This window comes from Rhamphochromis longiceps, linkage group LG23 (genome assembly GCF_057381845.1).
Source record: "Rhamphochromis longiceps isolate RC_006_pf linkage group LG23, R_longiceps_female_GT1.1, whole genome shotgun sequence".
Lineage (NCBI taxonomy): Eukaryota > Metazoa > Chordata > Actinopteri > Cichliformes > Cichlidae > Rhamphochromis > Rhamphochromis longiceps.
The window spans coordinates 45,526,624-45,547,552 of NC_140578.1; the positions used below are offsets into that span (position 1 = coordinate 45,526,624).

The following is a 20,929-nucleotide window of genomic DNA, read 5'->3' on the forward strand; positions in this document are numbered from 1 at the left end:
TTCATCCATATGACCATGTGGGAGTCCCCGGGCACTTTGCTAGCTGTATTAAATTACACTCTGGAGTCACATACTATGAGCTAGCCTGGTAGCCTCAACACTACCACATGCAGAAAAAAAATCTGTGGGGAGTGATTGCATTCAGTGACCTTTAAGTCGCAGAAGCAGAGAAGGAACACATGCTATATATTAGCCATTGTCTTCATGTATGTGTTTTTACTTCTGGAGGTAAAGCCAGCACACAACAATGACACCACAGATAGTACAGAGAGATACGCTTTGGACAGGAAACCACAATCATGACGCTCACAGAATGTGTTTTTCCTGTTTAGCCCCCTCCGCAGCAGTAACAGCTGAAGACACAGCAGATATGATTAATGATAACAATCAGGTGTTAACGTGAGAGCCACTGCAGGCAACAGAATATATAGCTCCTGGGTGGGTAGTTGCCATGGAAATCCACAGCAGACCCAGTGTTTGACTCAGTCGGCTCAGTGGAAAACCTAGCTGTACCTGCAGCTCTCGGTGAAGGTGCTGCAGTAATACGTGGCTCCTCGTTTCTTTGTTACCTGCTACGGGGGACATTGGATCTGGATTTTTGGGGGACTAAGTGCTTATCTTGCTGTGCAGCAGATGCCGGTGTCATAACAGGAAAAGTAAACTCATTTCCAGGATGCCAAATATCGATGTTTTGTCAAAGCTGTTGGTGCCTCGCTGATGTGCAAAATGTGTCTTATAGAGTTGGTGCCACTGTACAGCGTGTTGAGACAGCTTTTACTCAATTTGCCACATGCAGATGCTTGTAAATGACCTTGTGCCATCTCGCTTAGAACGACATCAGTTTTCAACGTGCATTTGCAGTATTTGTGGGTTTTTTGGATCAATCTGTATTTTTACGTGCAAATAAATAGACCAGACCAATCAGACCACTGCATCAGGCAACAGGTACGCTGTAGCATAAAATGTGTACCAGTACTGAGTATATACCAAAATGATCCTACCTTACTCCAGACACACAACTAAAGGCTGCTCTGGGTCAATCAGCTCTCTGAAATTATTTCTCTGCCTCCTCCGATGTGGTTCAAACTGCATCACTGACGTCCTGAAATATGTACGAAAGCCAGCTCCTGGATCATGTATGAAATTCTCCCTGTGGGCTGTCTGCTGCTGAGAATTGGATGAATCCAGAACGTCTCTTGGACCAGCTCATCACTGCTTGATGTCAACTGTATATTTTTTCACAGTGTGTTTTTTTAAGGATGAATTTTCCATAAAGCACAACACGTTTTGTGTGCGTACACGTCACACAACAAGTTCAGATCTGAAAAATTGTGAATCTTGCATTGCTCTTTGGCAGCACGCTGTGTAAAATGACCTTTAGTGTAACCAAGAAATGTCTGGGGCCTTCATTTAACCAGCAAGTTAAAGTGAAAGTAAAAACAAAGTGCAAAACAAAATGCTCTAAACAGGATACGAAGCACAGATTTCTGGCCGACAGACCTGTGTGACTTATAGACCGTTATCTCTTCCTGCATATTGCAATGGTTGGTCCATTAAGGCACTCCCGCCTTAACTGAGGACTGTTAACGTCTTGTGCAAATTTACATGCAATCCATCCAGCCGTTTAAAAACAAACCGCCCTATTTGTGGCCACAAACAAGTCACATCCAGTAACCGTGTGTCCATTACTGCTAAGTGTAGGGGGACGAACAGCCTGCTAATAGAGTTGCAACTATGGAGCACGTCCACTGAGCAGCCATTAATCAATCACTTCCCTCTGTTAATTAGGCCAGTTTCAAAGACATGCCTTTAGTTTGAGTCACCGTGCTGCAAGGCCAGATGGTTGAAACGTCTGAACAGAAACAGCACAGCAGAACCCGACGCGTTCATAATCTCCCAAGTGTTGAAAACGCGCCAGGAGGACAGGTTTGATGTCGAGTGCGTGCCAGGGAGAAAAGCTCTCCACGAGGACAACAAGCATCCAACCGCCCAACCCCCAGGACGTGACTCAGCAGCAGCTGTTGCCATGGCTTACCAGGCAGGACACCCATAGGTTCCCAACGAGCTCACAGTGCTGACACATCTGACGCACCCCTCCCCTCAAATCTCCCCTTTCCCCTTCATCCCTAGACAACAGCGACTCCACCCCGATTCTCCGTCACTTTCTCTGGGGGTCCTGATGCAGGCCCGAGCGGAGGCGCACAGCATGCTGTTGAACCGCAGGCGGCTGTAATCCCATCCGAGTGAAGACCGGGCCCGCTCTCCCTGCCATAGCCACTACCCCTCCTCCTCAATGCAGATTAATACCTTATTAACAGCCTCTGACTTAACACTAATCCACTTACACTAGCACGTAAGATCTTCGGACTGTTATATGGCCCGAGATCAAGCCCGTCTTCGGCCTGAGAAGAGGCAAACTCTGACGATGTCTCCTCTTTGCATTTGTCTTTAGTGATTGCGAGCCCCCACCCCGGGGAAATACACAGAGTCAGTCCTGCAGCAAAGACTCATCTGACTTACTTGCAGAATTCATTAGCTGATAGTTCAGGCATTCATCGCTATGCCCGTGCTAAGCAAGCCAATGAGGGCTCTGCTCCTCCAGAGCCTGAATAAAAGGTCTCTCGTGAATTATGTCCACCTTTACAAATGCAGCAGGTTCTCTGCATGCATGCTGCTGACGGGAAGTCTTACAGAAGTCATGGTAATAACAGTAAGGCTGTGTAGGCGGTGGCTAAATTAGGATTAATGCAGTTTAGGGTGAAGGACTGAGCAAATCTCCTGCAGGGTCACGGCCATCCTGTCCCAATAAGCCACCGCTCACCAGTGCACCGACCCAGCTAATAGCTAACTTGTTATAGGTACACCCTTATTCTCCCCTGTCATTCAGTATAGCACGTTCATGCTGCATCAAATCAGACCTGTAGCTGTTAGAGTGCCCTACACAATCAGTTCCTCAGCTGGTCTACTCTACTTCCTGAACTTGAGATTGTTTGCTCCACAGCTCAGGCTTTTAAAGTGTAATTCGAGCTGACGGTGGTGTTCACAGCTTCCTCTAGAGGAAAGATTCATGACAGGTGGTTTAACAACTTTCATTTCCCTTCCGCCACCTCGACACATACACAACATTTAAAAAAAACCTCATCTCCTGTGCTGGTAAATCCCGGCCGTGGAACACATTTAAGCCTTTCAATGGTGCCTCATCCGTTAAGTAAGCCTATAGGAAGGTAAGAGTGAGGTAGTGTGGAAAGTAGGTTAGACTAAGACTTGAACTGTAAGCTGGAGCCAATTTAAATTCCTGCTAACTACCTTCAAGTGTGAGGATTGTGATAGAGCATGCAGGGTGGGGGTGGGGGACTGGGACATTTAAATGTGCAGATAAACTCTCGCAGCACACCTCTTTAGTAACAAAGTTTTTTATTACAACATTTCACTGCTTTTTTTTCTTTCCATTTCTGGTAATGGTTTGTGGCAGAGTAACATGACTGCTGGGAATATACAAAACTCCAAAAGAATTTCGCTCTACGGTTCAAAGCAAACACATGGAATCGATTGGCAGAATCATTTTTTCCTTTTCTCTCATTTGAAACAATTCAGAGACGACAAAAGCCATCCTGAATCACTCCACACAACAAACGAAAAAGGGCCAAAGCACGTTACATTTTCACCGCATCTCCCAGAATCTAGATGGCATCCGTTACACTTTCTTAAATCCTTGTGTACATACAAAAGAAAAAAAGAAAACACTGAAACAACAGTATCAGTTTCTTTTTCCAGGTTGTGGGGGGGGGGGGGGGGGTACATTTTGGCCAGCGTACAGACGAAGTTGTGCATTTCCGAAAATTAGAAAAACAACAAAAACAAAACCAAAAAAAGCTTGACGCCTCAGCTTTGGCGCAAAAGCAGCCACACAGAAAGTTGGGTGGTGGTTGGTGGGTTTTGGTGAGACGGTGATGAGCTTCCTGGGACGCAGGCCACGCCCCATCCCTCAGGCCTCTCGCCCTCTTGACACTGCACGTCGATCTTGGTGGTCAAGGCGGTGTTAAAAGGAGAGACGTGCACATTCACGGACCATCTTCTGCAGTCCCCTCCCTTCCCTCTCTGCCTCAGAGAAATCTTCCTCATCTCTTCCCTGGCGGAAGGACGAGCATGACGGTGGTTAAAGGTGACAGTAGTAAAGGGGTGGGGGTCGGGGTGGGCGCTCTGGCGAAGGCATCATCCATCCACAGGCTGTGCAGCTTGGTTATCGTTTCATAATTTCGGTTACAGAGTTATACAGCTAAAAAGAAGTGACTGAAAACAAGGCAATGCAGGAGGAGGGGTGAGGGGTGTACAGTGCATGACGGGAGGTGGGGGCTTCACGACGTCGCCTGCTTCTCCTGTTCGATGGCTGTGAAGGAGAGGAGAGAGGAAAGGAGGGGTAAGGAATGATACGAAAAGAATCGTGCAAAAAAGAGGAATCCAGAAGAAACGAGGACACCAACTTTCTTTTGTAGGCAGGGGATTCTTCTCCTGCGTCTCTGTCTTCTTCAGCTTGGACTTGTCGAACTTCTCCACCTCTGCAAGGTCGGGCTTGTCGCTCATTGTTGCAGTTAGTCTGAGAAAAGATGGAACAAGCAGGGAGATGATTAATATTATTCACCACGCAAAGTTGTGCAACAAAAAACAAAAGACTAAATATACACGGCACATCAAATCTGACATGTCAGTGGCTTTTATTTGATTTCTGGAAAGGGCAGAAAGCACCGAGCATGTGGACCGAGCTGACATTTTTAATCAGTAGAAGGGCGTTGCCTAAAAATCTCAGCCACCAGAAATCGACGGCTCGAGATGAAGTTGACTGCGCAACCGCAGACTACTTTTTCCCTCGAATGTGCCGCCGGTGAGTCCGCCTTCTTTTGTTCGCCTGCGGCTCAGCCCTGCCTGATTTGACTGCCTGCCATCCATCCCGTTACCCAACACACGCACACAAAAAGTGCGCACACACAACCCGGGATGTTGCACACAGGGAGGGGGGAAGACAATGAAGCCCGTCCAAGGCGTTCAGCGCGCATTTACATAACAATAGGAGTTCCCATGCTGGGCACAGCGAGGAGAAATATGAGGGAGAGAAAAAAAAAAGGGGGGGGGGGGGGAGGGGGAGCCAACTTGTGCGCATTATTTAAAATATGACGCTGAGTGAATAAAAACTGTAATATTCTAAATGTTAGAAAATATGGATTTATGAGCGTCCACTAGCATGGAAACTGCGCACAACATCCGCAAAATTCACTTGTTACGTACTTCTCCCTTTGGTGCGCAATCTTCAAGGAACCACCGCCCTGATTGGCGTTCAGCTGCTTCACCCAGCTCGTTAAAAAAAAAATTTATTTATTTTTTTTTTTTTTAAAACCTCCACCCTAAACATTTGCTCGAACAAACCCACGAGGGAAAATATCTAAATGTGTGGTTTTATGAAGGGAACCAGGTGGGTGCAGGGCTCCCTCTCTGACTCTCTCTCTCTCTCTCACTCTCTCTCACACACACACACACACACACACACACACACACACACACACACGCACAGCAACAAAGGAAATGGGCTGATATGCTTGAGACAAAGACGCTGCACACACGCCCACCCTGCTGTCACATTTACACTCTGATGGGAGCTTAGAAAACCTGCAACCCTCTTAACTCAAGGACAGAAAGAAAAGAGGAAAAAATCTAATCATCTTCTGTCTCCTTTTTCTTTCTTTGCTGTGGCATCACTTTTGGCACAACATCCACTCCACTGCGCATTTACCCGCATCGACTCCGACAGTCTCAGCTCTCCCAGCTGCACACGGTGAAGCACAAAGAGGCTGATCACAAAAACAGAAAAGCAGCATGAGATGCCGAGCAGCTGTTTACTCACCGATGTGTCGGCTGATGTCTGGAAAGGTTGTGCTCGGCGCGCTGTTGCAGCAGTAGTGGCGCGTCTTTGCGCAAGCGTTAGATATACTCAGAAATATGCTAATGACATCTGACATCACCGCTCCCCCAGACCGTCCTCCGTTGCCCCCTGCTGGAGGAAAGCTCTGAATGCTCCATCCACACTCACACACACCACCACCACCACCTCTTGTAGTAAGCTCTTAGTATTATTATTATTATTATTATTACGTGACAGACGAAAGGAATGGAAAGATGTGGATTTCTGCTTTTTGTGTCTGTTTTTACTGTGAAATCCCCACTGAGCTGAATGGTACACTCCACTCCTCTAGTTTCATAACATGATGCCACTGCACTGAGTGCAACATCAGCACGCGTCTGACTGAGTGGCTCTTTTGCGTTCGCTCAGTTTGATCTGGAAATCGCTCTCTGAAGGCCTGACCTGTGGAAAATTGTTAAAAAACTGCGTCCTTCCTGATATGACTTCCACGTGCCACTGACTGCACTTCCATGCGTGCTGGGCTCCACCTGGTGGCAGCTTCATTTGAGCTGTGCGTCTCCCTCTTTTTGCAGCATTTCCACTGTGATTCATTTGTAGATTAGATTGGATTCAAGGTGAGTTTCTCCAAAGGATCTGCCTTTAAGTGGGAAATCCAACCATACGTTAGGGAGTTCTATACTAAATTGTGACCTTTGACCTCCCCAGAGACTCCCAGGACGTCTTTATCGAGACTGACTAAACTGCAGAAATCCATTCCCTCCACAGAAGGCATATTCAGAGGCTTTGATTAGGAAAATATAGACACAGTAATGCACCGATACATAAGTTCAGGTCTCTCTTTGAAGTCAGGCCTCTCTGAAGGGTCATCAGACCTATCCTGTCACACCAGCTCTCATTACGACCTCCTTCAATACATCCATGGTTCTTCTCTGTGGTCTTCTTTTCCTCCCACCTCACTGGCAAGAGCTCTGATACTGAAAGCTCTGTTTAGGCAGACTGCAGTAAAAACTGTGTTAAGAACAATGTATGTAAGTGCATTTGCCAAAAATGCAGCCTTTAAACTTTCTTCAATCACCTAGCAACAATTCAGCTTTTCTGCGTGCATTCACATAGTCGGGCTGTAAACAGGGTCAGTTAAAACAGTTAAAGGTGTGACCTCCTTTTAGACATCAGAAACAAGTCAAAGGGCCTCTGAGATAAAGATAAGACAGATTATTTATTTTTATCTAAGTAAGAGGTTCTGTGCTTTACATGAACTGTGTATTTGTGCAAGTTTACAAGTACTGTTCAATTGTTCTTCAACTCAAATATGTAATCAGCCAATCACATGGCAGCAACTCACCTCATTTATTTATGTAGACACATCAAGACCTGCTGAAGGTCAAACTGACAATCAGAATGGGGAAGGGAGGTGATTTAAGTGTGTGCTGGTCTGAGTGTTTCACAAACTGCTGATCTACTGAGAGTTTCCCACACAGCCACCAGAACAGAGTGAAAGAGAGAATCTCCAGTGAGCAGCAGTTCTCTGGGAGAAAACGTCTCGTTGATGCCAGAGGTGAGAGGAGAAAGGCCAGGCTGCTTTGAGATGACAGGAAGGCAACAATGACTCACATAATTTCACAGCTGAGCAGAAGAGCGTCTGAGTGTAAAATGCTTTGAACCTTGATACAGATGGGCTGCAGCAGCAGGAGGCCACACTGCGAGTCACTCCTAACAACAGCAATCTAAAGCTACAGTTCAAACAGGTCCACCTAAGCTGGATATTAGAAGACTAGAAAACGTCGTCTGGTCTGATGAGTCTTGATCTCTGCTGTAATATTCAGAAGGTAGAATCAGAACAGCTCCCTCTCCTGGTGGTGTAACGTGTGGGGGATATTTCCTTGGCACACTTTGAGCCCCTCGAGCATCGTTTAAACTGAACGACCTGCCCGAGTGCGTTTGCTGACCACGCCCATTCATCTTTTCACGGTTTCTTCCAGCAGGATTATGCACAATAACCCTCAAACTGGAGTTCACTGGACTCAAACGGCCTCCACAGTCACCACCAGTCTCAGCTCGCTAAACTGGAACAGGAGGGTGTGCAGCCAACAAATCTACAGCAACTGTGTGATGCTGTCATGTGAATATGAATCTAAATCTTTGTTTCCAGCACCTTACAGGACAGTTAAAGCAGCTCTGAAAGCAAAAAAGGGGGTCCAACCAACTACTAAGGTGTACCTAACAAAGTGTCAGGTGAGTATATTCCACCCAAACTTGTCAGTTGAGAACACTTTAACCCCCCCATCTTACCACTTTTACAATGTTGCTGCTCATGTGTTTCTTTAGTGCCACTAAACAGGAGCGCAGAGATGATGAGGAGAGCGTCGGTAAGCCAATGTCAAAAGCTTTATTGTCAAAGCGTTACACAGATATTTATATATGTATATATAAAAAGAGAAGAAATCACATTTTCAATCAACCTGCAGGCAAATGTGACCCATTACAGCTGATTCACCTTTAAAACAAAAACAAATTACGGCTGAAATCGACACTAGAACAAAGCTCGATGCTCCATTTCTCATCGTGACCTCTTGGATTCTCGTATTCGTCGTTAAATCTCCTTTTAGTGCGATTCTCAGGAAGGAAGGCTGCCCTAACATCGTGCAGCTGAACCAGGCAAAGAAACGAGGAACTAAAACAAAGTGTTCGAGCTCTGACTCGACTGTGCCCGTGGTCACGTCGGTACAGTTACGCTCGCCATGCAGCTTCTGAACTACGCTCAGGAATACGGCGCTAAGCTTGAACTACCAGAATCAAAGTGTTAGAGTTCGGCTACAACTAGAAAACTTTCAGCAGCTCTGAAAAAGCAAACACTTCAGTGACAGCAGGGACGCGGATACATTTTCATGTTTTATTACTTTGTGAAGCATAAAGGGCCATAAACACCGCTGACCCACGACACAGTGGAAAGCTTAATTTAAAGTGAGGTACAAATAATACACGGTGTTACATAAGGGACCCTTTGGTTAAAGTGGAGGCCAATGAGTGCTGGGCTCAAGGTTAGCAATACTGAAACTGAGAGGGGGGGGCACAAAAAACTAAAAAAAGCTCATAAATACAAAGTTGGTCTTCGGAGGAGGAAGTGATATTTCTCTGTCTGCTGGGTGAGATGTAAAGGGCAATGTGGGCGTGACCTTTAAACAGTCACATGGGCTTTTGGCTGAAAGCCATCAGGCCTCTTTTGTTTTCAGCCTTAACTGGAGGAGGTGTGCCCGAAAGCGTTGGCCCCGTGGCCTGACGAGCTCCTGTTCTCTACAAGGGTACGTGGCTGAAGAGGTAGGACACCGACTCGCCGTTGTGGGTTCTCCTGATGGCCTCCGCCAGGATCATGGAGATGTCGATGACCTGCAGGAAATAACGAGTTTGTAACGTGAGATAGAAAGTAGCACAAATCACATCTGCTGCAAGCCTCCTCCAGCCTTGCTCTTCTTCTTCTTCTTTTTGTTGCGCGGCAGCCGTGGCTGGCCACCCTGTTTCTACAACTGTTTGTGTATAAAACCCTTTTGTTGAACACATTTTAACAATGCTCTGGCCAGTGTTCGTCTAGTGAGCACAGGCTGACAGATCACCGTTTACCCCAACATGCTGGGTGTGAAGCACTCACAACAATTTACTCTGGAGGAGGCTGGAAAGTTTCCTGAAAGGAGCCTGATACGAGTCGATGAGTCACTGATGACAGCGATGCTGAGGGGAGTTGTTGAGCATTTGCAGACCTTTGCAGGTCAGAGGAGGCTTGGAGAGAGCAGTGGAGGAGAAAGACAGTAAGAAAGAGATGATGAAAATATGTAGAATGGTCATAAGAAAGAAAGAAAGAAAAATTAAAACCAACTTAACATCCATTTTTGTAAAGCTACATTTTGGTGTTTGAATTCTCAGGAATCTGGAAGTTTCTAACAGAATTAAAGAAAACCGACTTACAACAGCAACATTTCCCTGAAGGACAGAAACTGCAGACAAACAAAAGCTCAACCTGATGCCAAGTGTTTACCTCAGCAGCTGTCAGCTAAGAACCAGGCCTGTAAAGCTGAACAGGTCATACCACTGGATGTCACTGTTGTATTATGATCTTACACTGTGGTTCTACTCAAAAGCTGAGCATTTGTAACCACAGCAGAACTACATGAGGGAGTTTGAGGACCTTCAGCTGCAGTTTTACACCTAATTAGCCAAATGTAGTTCCTGGAAATCCAAACAGGATCCACACTATCCACCGCTGCAGGTCTGGACACCTTTATCACTGCCAAAGTGGTAAACTGGTAGAATAAGCTGCTGCACTGCTGTAGCCAGTGACGATCCCAACCAACCGAACATCAGTCGGTTGAGTTCTGTGCACCATCTCATCTAAAGACGGCAGCTGTTGTGTATACCTGTATTTTCGGGCAGGCCTTCATCTTCTCCTCCTGCGGGATGGTGTTGGTCACCACCACAGCCTCGAACGGGGCGCTGTTGATGCGAGATATGGCCGGCCCTGAGAATATGCCGTGCGTGAGGATGGCGTAGACCTTCACAGCTCCAGCATCGATTAGCCTAAAAGTGGAACAATTACCAAAAAAAGTCACTACATTTATACATAAAACGAGCCAAAGACAAAACCATCTAAGTGACACCGACTTGTCGGCAGCGTGGCAGATGGTCCCGCAGGTGTCGGCCATGTCGTCCACCAGGATGGCCACGCGGTCCTTGACGTCACCGACCAGCACCATGCGGTCCACCTCGTTGGCCTTCTTCCTCTCTTTGTGGATGAGAGCGAAGTCCACATTCAGACGGTCCGCGATGGACGTCACGCTGAGCGGGGGACAGGAAAGAAGAGGGACATGCACAGACTCAACCCTTAATTGCTTCTCAAACAAGTCGACTACAAAGCTGTGACTGAAATCCCCGCAGTGCGCCCTCGTTTCTCTACAGGATGACATCAAATAACTTCCAAAATGGCAAGCAGTTGGCAAACTAAGCAGATGATAATCACCGAGGTTCTGCTGATCTCTCCTAATGTCACTGTGAAAAGACTCGGAGCTAAAGCTTGAATCAGCACATCACTTTCCCCCTACACTAAACATTGAAGTATATTTTCTACACTCAATACAAACGAATGGCCAAACAGATTTGGGGGGGGGGGGGGGGGGGGGGTCAGTGCAGTCTGTGTATTCTTGATATGACCAGGTGCACGGCCACTTTCAGGACCTTTGATGTGGTCGGAGTCCAGTGTTGGGAAGGTTACTTTTAAAATGTATTCCATTACAGAATACAGAATACATGCCCCAAAATGTATTCTGTAACGTATTCTGTTACGTTACTCAATGAGAGTAACGTATTCTGAATACTTTGGATTACTTAATATATTATCATGCTTTTTACAACTACGTGAATGTACTATTGCTGTGTGATTTATTACTATTACTGAAAGTCCGCGACTCCAAACTGTAGTAAAGGGACCTCTGACTAATACGGCGGGGTCCCTGTCGGCTCGTAGCCGAAAAATAGCTTTACTTTGTTGTGTGGGTCAACTTTTCTTGCGAGAGACAGAGAGAGGCGTTGAAAGGCTGCTCCAACGGAACTTATTGTTTTCAGAGGAAAACACGAACACGGTGTACAGTCGAGTCTTAATAGCTTACTTACAACTGGGCTCGTCAGGCACTCTTCTTGGCTGCAGTGGTTATTATTATATTTACATGCTTCCAGCTCCCGTTTCTCCTCGATGACAACTCGTACCTTTCCACTCCCCTTTTTCTCCCTCCTCGCTCACAGACCCATAACGTGTATGGCAGTCCATTCTCCCTGCAGCACGGACTACACTGCCCATGATGCTACATTCTTTAGAGCTATGCTTGTAGCATTCTGCCTGTTAGCTTAGCACAACAACAACAATGAAAAGGCGCTCTCTCACCCAGGAAACACACAGTCGCAGAGAGAGAGAGAGCGTAGCCCTGTAACCATGGCAACCGTAACGCTGCCGCCTGGAACAACAGAACGTAGCTGTCAAACAAAACCCAAACAGTCCTGACCCGCGACAAAATGAAACAGGAAAGTACCGCAGTGTAATCCATTTATTTCAACAAAGTAACTGTACTCTGAATACCACCTTTTTAAACGGTAACTGTAACGGAATACAGTTACTCATATTTTGTATTTTAAATACGTAACGGCGGTACATGTATTCCGTTACTCCCCAACACTGTCGGAGTCACATCCCTCAGAGTTTTGTCTTAGCCACCGCAGCACGATGCTACCTCCATCATGCTTTACCAGTCATGCACCAATCAGATGACACTGGGCAGGTGATAAAATATAATGTGACACATAAGAGCCTTTTGTCTGTTTTTTATTGCCTCTTTTCCACCAGCATAGACCCAACCGACTATTTCAGTTGTTTTCCATTAGTACCACTTCAATGTGGGTGGAGTTGTTATAGCAACGTGGCCGGGATGTCCTGTGATGTCATTTTATGTGACACAAACACAACAATGGGGCACATCGAGGTGATGGTACACCTGCTGCTAAACAGATGGTAAACATCTGCACCTTGTCGTTGGTTAGTGTGGAATAATTTTCCTCGTCCAATCGGTGGCCTGCAGTCTGCTGACGTCACGTCTTAAATGCTACCACCTAATAATGGGAAACCCTAAAAACAGAGATGAGCCAAGTCAAGCAGCTGCTGGTGGAAAAGAAGCTTTTTACTAAGGAGGAGCTCCAGTCCAGCTTTTATGGCCTTTACTCCCCCAGCGTCGCTGTTTGGCCAGCGGCCCTTACTCCCCTTCAGGAACCTTCCATGAGGCATCATTCTTTTGCAGTGATCCCATAACGTGTGCTCAACACACTCCTGCCTCAGCTCTGTGGGTCATTCCTTCAAGCTCATGATCTGGTTTTTGCTCAGTCACCATCAGCACTGAGGCTTTACAGACACGTCGTTGCTGAGGGCGAGCAACACAGCCCCAAAATGACATCACAACACTCACACAGAAAAAAGAAACACTGAACCGTGTTGTATCGGCGACTGCAGCTCGCAGACGGCAGCATTTATTAGAGCAAACACGACTTTTCCAATGAGCCGCTGCCACTGACGACACGCTGTTTAATTTAAAGAGTAAATCTACTGCTGCGAGGTGCCAGCAGCTGCAGCACAGTAACACAACTGCAGTGACATAGCATAAAATGAGCCTGCACGAGACAGTCTCACACTAGAATTGAAACTGAAAACATTTTTCTACCTGGGATCTTCGTGTTGGGTCGAGCGCTTTAAGGAGTTGCTTAAAGCCCTCCTTTACCATCACATCAGTAACTTTCATCCACAGCTCGAGGGAAAGGACACGCAACGCATTGCTATATCGCTGATAACGCAATATAATGATACAATTGCGTACAGTCAGATATGGCACAGCCTTGCACGTCACGTTCTTGCGCACCCAAAGCTGGACTCCAGTCATGATCCAGAAACCTCTCAAAGACGCTTAGGAGACACAGGCATGATGGGACATGAAGTTTGAATTTGAAGACGGCACAAATAAATAAAAACAGTGGTCACAGTTCACTGCATACAGTCGGTCTGCAGCTTATTAGCATTTCACATCATGCAGAGATACGTGGTGCTCCTTAACCCCGCTATCTCGTGTCGCTGCGGCTTACCGTTTGGCTCCTCCTGCATCTGGAGACACGATGATACAGTTCTTCCACTCAGGAATGTGTTCTTTGATCCACTGCAGGACGGCGGGCTCGGCGTACAGGTTGTCCACAGCAATGTCGAAGAAGCCCTTAAAAACCGGACCAGAGTAAAACGACAATTAGCTCTTTATGCATGCAAACACAACACGTGTAGCACAAATAGAACTGGATCAAAGCATACATTCACCTTCAAATCACTCTAAGAAACTGTTGCTGTGAAACTGGCAGCTTCGTATGAAGCTAGCAGCAGTATTAGGTCCATCTACAAGCACCTGTGCAGCCGTGTGTGAGACTTAGAGGTGCTAACAGGCAGATTTGATGGTCTTTATGTGGCGATTTCTCAGTCTGTACGTCAAGTTTGGCAGTAAGAGGTGGAAACACTGGTGCACCAACCTGGATCTGTGACGCGTGGAGGTCCATGGTGATGATGTGGTCCGCACCAGCCACCGACAACATGTTAGCCACCAGTTTGGCTGATATGGGTGCTCGGCTCTGAGGAAGCATTGAGACAGTCGTTGGAGGCAAGTATGCACGGGTAAATACGCCAAAAGGACTTTCCCCCTCCTATATGGTGACCATACTGTTTGTATAATCATTTTATGTTGACTCGCAGCACCTTTGAACATTTGTGCTGATGTTAATCAGCCGGCTTTCATTTTCACACATTTTATTTACAAAAATGAAACTAAAGCTATAAAAGCTCCAGCAACCTAAATAAAACCCCTCCCTTGTTTTGCTACAAAGTTCAAAGTTTGTGTGTTGTGATTGTCAGCTGCTGAAGGCACACGTAGACGGCTCCGTCCTTGTCAGAGTCCTTGCTTTGGGGGTCACCCCAGCAATGTAGGTCTGGCTGCCGCTCGGGGCCTGTGCTGTTTAGCTGCTGCGTCTACTCGAGAGACGCGTCAGGGCTTGTTGACAGAACACTCGAATACGTGTTCATGACGGTGGAGCGGCGCTTAGGCCGGTGATTAGACTAAATGTGGCGCTTGGATATTCATGATGGCTAGATGCTCACTGCACCAGGATAAAGTGAGCAGCTGTGAGTGGAGTCTGAAGTACGTGAGATAAAAAGATTTGAGCTGTCAGGAGGACGTTCATTATTCACCTGAAACACATTACAGCTCTGTAGGAAGTTAGACCTGTTTTCTCCATCCATCTATTTCCTTCCACTTATTTATCGTGGAGGTGGGCGGCCTCAGGGATCCAGCTTTTTCAGCCTTGATCAAATTTAACTTAAAAATAATAATAATAATAATAATAATAATCTAGCACAAAATGAGCTTGTTGTTCAGAATGAATGTGGTAAATATGGCTATTATATCCTGTAGTGCAAAAGTCACAGCTCGCAGATTTGTTGTCGCTCGTGCAAACAGAACAGAAATACAACATATAGGACAAAAACTGAGTTTGCACAATTCTAATGAGCTTGAAAGTCAATATTTACCTTTGTATTTCAACACAGCCTGAACTCAAGGCCGGCTGTCTTGTCATATCTGTCAGTAGTATGTGACTGATCCCCCCCATCACTGCTGCCACTGATTTTCAGTCCAGTTCTTGTGTAATCTGACACCATCAGCCTCTTCTCCTGTTGCCCTTCTTTAAGAACAGTAACCTGACAGCCACCAACACATGCACTATATTGGACAATATATGTACTACAAATCCCAGCGACAGCTTGGCTGTTTGTGTTGTGAAATGTGAACCGGGTTAAGTTTGTATAGCGTTTCCAAATGAACAGAATCTGGCAGGAAGCCTGAAATCGGCACGTTTTTAAAGTAGAATCTTTATCTGGTGTAAACGAGGATGAGGTAAGAAAGTGTTCACAGAGCTTTGACCCTCACGTGCTACGATGAGACTTTATTAGATAAGTGGAGCTCGGCGCACACGCAGGCAGAGTGAAGGTGGAAAGCAAGGAGGAGTCAGACAGGACGCTAATTCGCTGGATCAGAACCTCTGCAGGTGCTAATTAGTTGAAAACCGCGTCCATCTCGCTGCTTCGTGCAGACGTGATTCTCCACACTCATCACACCAACAACTGTGGCAACACAAGATAATGATTTACAAGATCAGCAGCTTGAGCCGGTTTCTGCCTGCAAACCGACGCCGCTGCTGACCTTGAGGGATTTCTTATTAAAACGTCAGTGCGATTAAGTTAATGCGTCAACCTGCCAGAGGGGAAGCAGAAACGTTCTCCGAGGACCTGTTTGGTCTCGTTCTTGAGATTTTGAAATCTGCATTTTAACGTCCCCTACAAAGACAGATTTTCACTCATTACCCAGCAGCCTCCACTCGAGCCGGCGCCCACAGGACCATTTATGTTTGTATAAGCTCACAGCTGCACTGCAGCCTGTGACTAAATGCCAGTTTACAGGATTAAGGTCATATAAATATATATGTGGCTCGCAGGAACAAGCAGAGGTGACGTTTGTACTTTTGGTTCTGAACTCTTTCTGCTGTTAGGGTTTCAGAGTGGTGAGGCGTTTACCTTGTCCTTCTTGTCCTGTCGGGCGTAGGGGAAGCAGGGGATGACAGCAGTGACACGGGATGACGAGGCGATCTTGCAGGCGTTTATCATGATTAGCAGTTCCATTAGGTTGTCGTTAATTTCCCCACAGCCGCTCTGAATGATGTACACGTCTTCACCACGCACACTTTCCCCAATTTCCACACTGTATAACAAAAATGCAGGCAAAAGAATATATTTTACATCCACACAGACACACGACCCTGTGATCTTTGAGTAAAACGACCAAAGAAACCCACAAGACTGAAGAGACAATGAGACATTTGACAAAACGACCAAAACCACACGTAAACAGACAATTCAACCAATGTGGTACAAGACCACAGAGACACAACAAAAGCCACAAAGACTTTAAATGACCACAAAAAAAGAGAGATGAGAAACAAGCTTTAGAGTTTCTAAAGACGCAGAACGTATCCTCAGAGTTACCAAAGAGACTCAAAGCAAAACAGTCAAAAAGATTCAAAGTCACCAAAAACAGACTCAAAATGACGCAAAAAGGAAAAAACGCATAAAGAAAACCCACAGCGTAAAAACACTTCCAAAGAGATACAAGTCAGAGGCACAAGACCACAAAGAGAAACTAAACAACACTAAAAAGCCACAAAGAGACTTTAAAAGACTCGAGACAGAATATAGCCTCAAAACAAGCCCAAAAATCTCCAAAAGGCCAAAGATGCAAAATTACCAGAGACATAAACTGAGCACAAAGACAGAAACATAACTTTGGTGTCTTGTTGCTTAAATCCAGGTAAAAGAAAAACTCAAGGATGGATCAGTCAAAACAACAACAACAAAAAAGCACTCGACCACTTTATATTATAAATCTGATATTAAAACTACAGGATTCTGTGATGCTCAGAAAATCCCCAACAATACATTTACCTTTATATTGACACTCACACAAACTGCACTGTGGGACACTGCAGGTTTTAGTGTTAAAGGCCAAGTCTGGGCTGAGTCCCTCTGCTCTGGTTGAACATGTGAAGCTGACACTGCGTGTGTGTGTGTGTGTGTGTGACATTCCTCTGTGGGAGATGACCAAGTCCCGTCAACCTCAGTCATGTGATCACTGCACGCACAGCTATGCAGAGGGAGAATCACGATTAGACAAACAGTTAATAGAACTTAATTACATCAGCAGAGGCTGTGCAAACACTGATACTGTATATCGCTCCAAGTCTGCAAAGTTAGTCCACTAATAGCCTCAAATTCTCCCTTTATCCTCCATGTCTGGGTCTTTCAACTCCATCAGCTTGAGCTGAGTAACAGAGTATTTTCCCCAGCCTGATCATCAAGGGAAAAAGAGCACAAATAAAAAGTCTCCATGCCGTTTTATTCCCAGGGATTTACGCTCTTGTTTTTGTCACAAAGTGAAGTCTTAGTCGGAAGATTTGAGAAGAGCTGCCATCGCCTCCCTTTATTGTGAGAGGATGAGAAAATAATCTTTGTTTTGTGTCGCACAAACAGCTGCGTTCCCAGGAGAGCAAACACGCCGCAGATAATCAAGAGTTTCCCTGGATTTTTGTTTTTTTAAAAGCTGTGAATGGAAAAAGGATCCAGACACCTTTAAGAGAGACTGCAGATGACCAAACAACAGATGCAGTCGAGTGCATCACACAAGGAAATCCTCTCTGAGTAACCCCCTCAGCAATGAAATGGTCACTGCAGCCCCCCCCCCCAAAAAAAAATCAAGACACTACATTTCTCGTGTTACTCCATCCAAAAGAAGCCCAGCAGCTCCATATGTGCTGAATTTGAAGCTGCTGGGGGCTGAGAGCTCGGGGTCAGCACAAGCATGCAAACATGAAACCAAAAGGTCATCATCCCGCAGGAGAGTTCAGACAGGCTGCACACATTCAAGTCCACAAGCAGTAAAAGTAATAAAAGCCCCGTGGAAAGCTGAAAGTTATTAAACAAGGGTCGACGCATGCGTGTGGGCACTGGATAAACTAATGGTGAGCTCGGTATTGTGGATATAAGCTCAAATTAAGCGCATGTGACACAACCAGTGGACAGTTAACCATCTTCCCTCATACACAGAGGCAGCAGAAACAAGCTGTGCTCTTATTTAACATGTAACGTATCTCTGTGGCTGCTGTGGACTTTTTAAATGTATGCTAATGCCTTCAGATGCCTTTAGCTATATTTCGGTCTATGAAGTTAGCAAGCTAACTCAAGAGTGTGTTAAAATGACAGCGGGGTAAACCAGCATCCATTATCGGACGTAGTTGACCCCCGCACACCAGCGCACTTTAACCGAGACAACGACGAGCGAGGCTTGAATCAGTTATACCGTAATAACCACAATTTAACTTAAATTATTTAACAGCAGTAACAGCCTGTTCCCTTCTCAAAAGTAGCGTTTTCCTAGCTAACAGAAAATCCCTTTAAATGGCTACAAAGCCGAGTTTGATAAGACACGAGCTCGTTGTGGAGTTTGCGACGCAGATACAAAATACGGCATTAAGTGTTACGTGACGCTGGTTTACACCTGTTGTTTTGAACGCACGCAAGACAGGTGAACAGAGCATTTTAAGTAATAAAACAAGTCCTCAATGATAAGGATAGCGCAGGTGTCCGATAAAGGACGCCCCAACTTTAGCAAGCTAACCTGCTATGTTTACATGTGGTTAGCTAGTCACGTGTAGACGTGAATAGTAAACTATTGTTAGCCAGAAGCTAACCCTCCCACATGGGGACACCGAGCCAAAGCACTGAGGGCAAAAAGAGAAGACAAACCCGTTACGCGTTAATGTCAAGATAACTAGCATAGTCTGCAAATCCCAAATATACTCACCATGTCTCCTGGTTGCTGAATTTCTTCGTTATCACTTTCCCCAGCTCCAGTCCCAGCCGATCCGCCACTTTCTGGGACAGGTCGTGGTGGGAGCTCCCGCTAAAAAGCACGATGTTAGGCATGTCCAAAAACCTGGAGCTGCTTGTTCGAGAAAAAGAAAAATGAAGAAAGGTATAAAAGACACGAGGTGTCCCCGCTTTAAGGGTGCTTTGGGGGGAAGAGAAGGGGGAAGAAATGAAGCTTAAGGTTGGAGAGTGAGCATCGCACCGCTGCTGGGACCGTCGGCGGAGAGGAAATACGAGCTCAGCGTTTGCACGGTGAGGGGAAGTGCCTGCCCCTCATTGGACGGCAGAGCTGTCCACTTATGAATGAAGAACGTTATCTCAAGACATCTTTCAAATCGATCTTTTTATTGGCTTACACTGTCCCAGGTTACCCCATGTCTGCTCAGATTTCACCGTGTAGCATGTGACTTTATTACCTTATAAATTAACTCTTTAATATATTGATACTATAATCAGAATCAACATTTTATTGCACAACAAATATATATGCTTTCCCATTTAGTGCACATTAAGCAATCTTAAACTTTTATTCTATTAAAAATATATATATATATATATATATATATATATATATCTCCTCATTTCCATTTAGTTTGTCGAGAGCATCGTAGTGTAAAATGCCCCAGCTTTTATGCTGTTATAATGTGCCAAACTAATTGTTAAATATTCTTATGAATTAATAACTACACAGCTATTCTTCATTCCAAGAGAAACAAGCTTTCCTTTTTAAATTCGCTCTTAATTATTAATACCCGAAAGCCTTTCCTCATGCTATTCTCATTAAGGCTCAATCCATCTAAAATCCTCACATCTTTCCAACATTTTCCACTCGACGAGCCCAGATTTACCCAAATATAGTGTGGTTCAACGTTTGAACAAACATAATAATTGCTGTGAAATTGTAGTTTTATATATGAAATACTTTTCTAGATTATTTATTTTGAAAAATTGTCCATCCAACTCCTTTACCTTTCTTTTTTCTTTTTTTGACTTAAAATCTGAGCCAATGTTTGAAAACGACACTGGCGTCAGACACTATTAAAGATAAAAGCCTGGAATTCTCACTGGTGTTTGTGGGATGTGTAACGTGGGACAGATACGTTGAAAAATAGCTGAGTATGAAATATTTTTAAACATTCAAGCTGTCCTGTAAAGTCACACCTATTAAAACATACCAATAAAAATTAAAATAAAAAAAACTAGTGATAATTTTGAATGGTATATCGTTGCAATTCACAAGCATGCAAAATGAAGCATATAGAATATTTTTAAGAAAATATTTTATCACAAAAGTGAATAAAGTTATATTTTCACTCAACTTTCATGCTGGATTGAGCAAATATGACAACCCTTACCAGAAAAACAAAAATATCAGTATATAGTTGAATCCAAATAGAACAGAATTCTGGAAATGGTAACCATTTTAATAAATAATATTGTTAAATGTTTGCATATTCATATTCAGTTTTGAGAGCTACTCTACCTACTGTTGTTGGACTTACACTGCCCTGGAGGAATCCAATATTTCACGTAAAGTTTTTAAACAATAGTAAAAGCTATTAAAGGTCAACAAGTGCAAATAAAAAAAATATTGTACATAAAAGTAAATATGTCAAAATCGATCTATCAGCAGTGATTAGATCGATCTGAACTTTGCAGTATTAAAGTTTTAGGCAAACCAGAGATGGAGCAGAAACCGCGTGATGATTTGAGACGACTGACGAGCTTTTATTCCTGTGACCCCGTACGTCATTTTGCTTCTAAGCTATATACAGAAATGCAATCAGATGAATGCCAGATTTCTTATTTATCAGCGTTTTTGATCTTTCAAACTTTGACGTTTAAATCATGTTCTAGACTAAATGTTTGACCACAGCTGATAGTGACTGCTTGGCCTTTGCCCAAATGCAGCCTGCACACTTGTGACACTGGGT

At 44.9% G+C, this 20,929-nt stretch overlaps 2 protein-coding genes across 2 annotated transcripts; both read right to left on the reverse strand.

The window, feature by feature from the left end:
* Positions 1-4,176: 4,176 nt before the first annotated feature.
* On the reverse strand, positions 4,177-6,051 carry LOC146642836 (thymosin beta-12). Its single transcript, XM_085399486.1, has 3 exons — positions 5,894-6,051; positions 4,482-4,594; positions 4,177-4,387 (listed from the first exon to the last, which is right to left on the reverse strand). Exons 2-3 carry the CDS (start codon positions 4,579-4,581, stop codon positions 4,356-4,358), a joined length of 132 nt encoding a protein of 43 aa, XP_085255612.1. The 5' UTR covers positions 4,582-4,594; positions 5,894-6,051; the 3' UTR covers positions 4,177-4,355.
* Positions 6,052-8,274: 2,223 nt separating this feature from the next.
* On the reverse strand, positions 8,275-19,258 carry LOC146642837 (ribose-phosphate pyrophosphokinase 2-like). The gene is made up of 7 exons (XM_085399485.1): positions 18,931-19,258; positions 16,092-16,275; positions 14,000-14,098; positions 13,571-13,695; positions 10,562-10,735; positions 10,318-10,477; positions 8,275-9,295 (listed from the first exon to the last, which is right to left on the reverse strand). Exons 1-7 carry the CDS (start codon positions 19,050-19,052, stop codon positions 9,203-9,205), a joined length of 957 nt encoding a protein of 318 aa, XP_085255611.1. The 5' UTR covers positions 19,053-19,258; the 3' UTR covers positions 8,275-9,202.
* Positions 19,259-20,929: the final 1,671 nt, after the last annotated feature.

Bases quoted from the DNA above. Each gene is read 5' to 3' on its own strand.
- LOC146642836 (XM_085399486.1), bottom strand. From the start codon at position 4,581: ATGAGCGACAAGCCCGACCTTGCAGAGGTGGAGAAGTTCGACAAGTCC. The intron at 4,388-4,481 runs GTTGGTGTCCTC...TCTCCTTCACAG, and splicing joins TCCCCTGCCTACAAAAGAAA to CCATCGAACAGGAGAAGCAG.
- LOC146642837 (XM_085399485.1), bottom strand. From the start codon at position 19,052: ATGCCTAACATCGTGCTTTTTAGCGGGAGCTCCCACCACGACCTGTCC. The intron at 16,276-18,930 runs GTGAGTATATTT...TTTGTTATACAG, and splicing joins TTCAGCAACCAGGAGACATG to TGTGGAAATTGGGGAAAGTG. The intron at 10,478-10,561 runs GTCGGTGTCACT...TTCCACTTTTAG, and splicing joins ATCTGCCACGCTGCCGACAA to GCTAATCGATGCTGGAGCTG.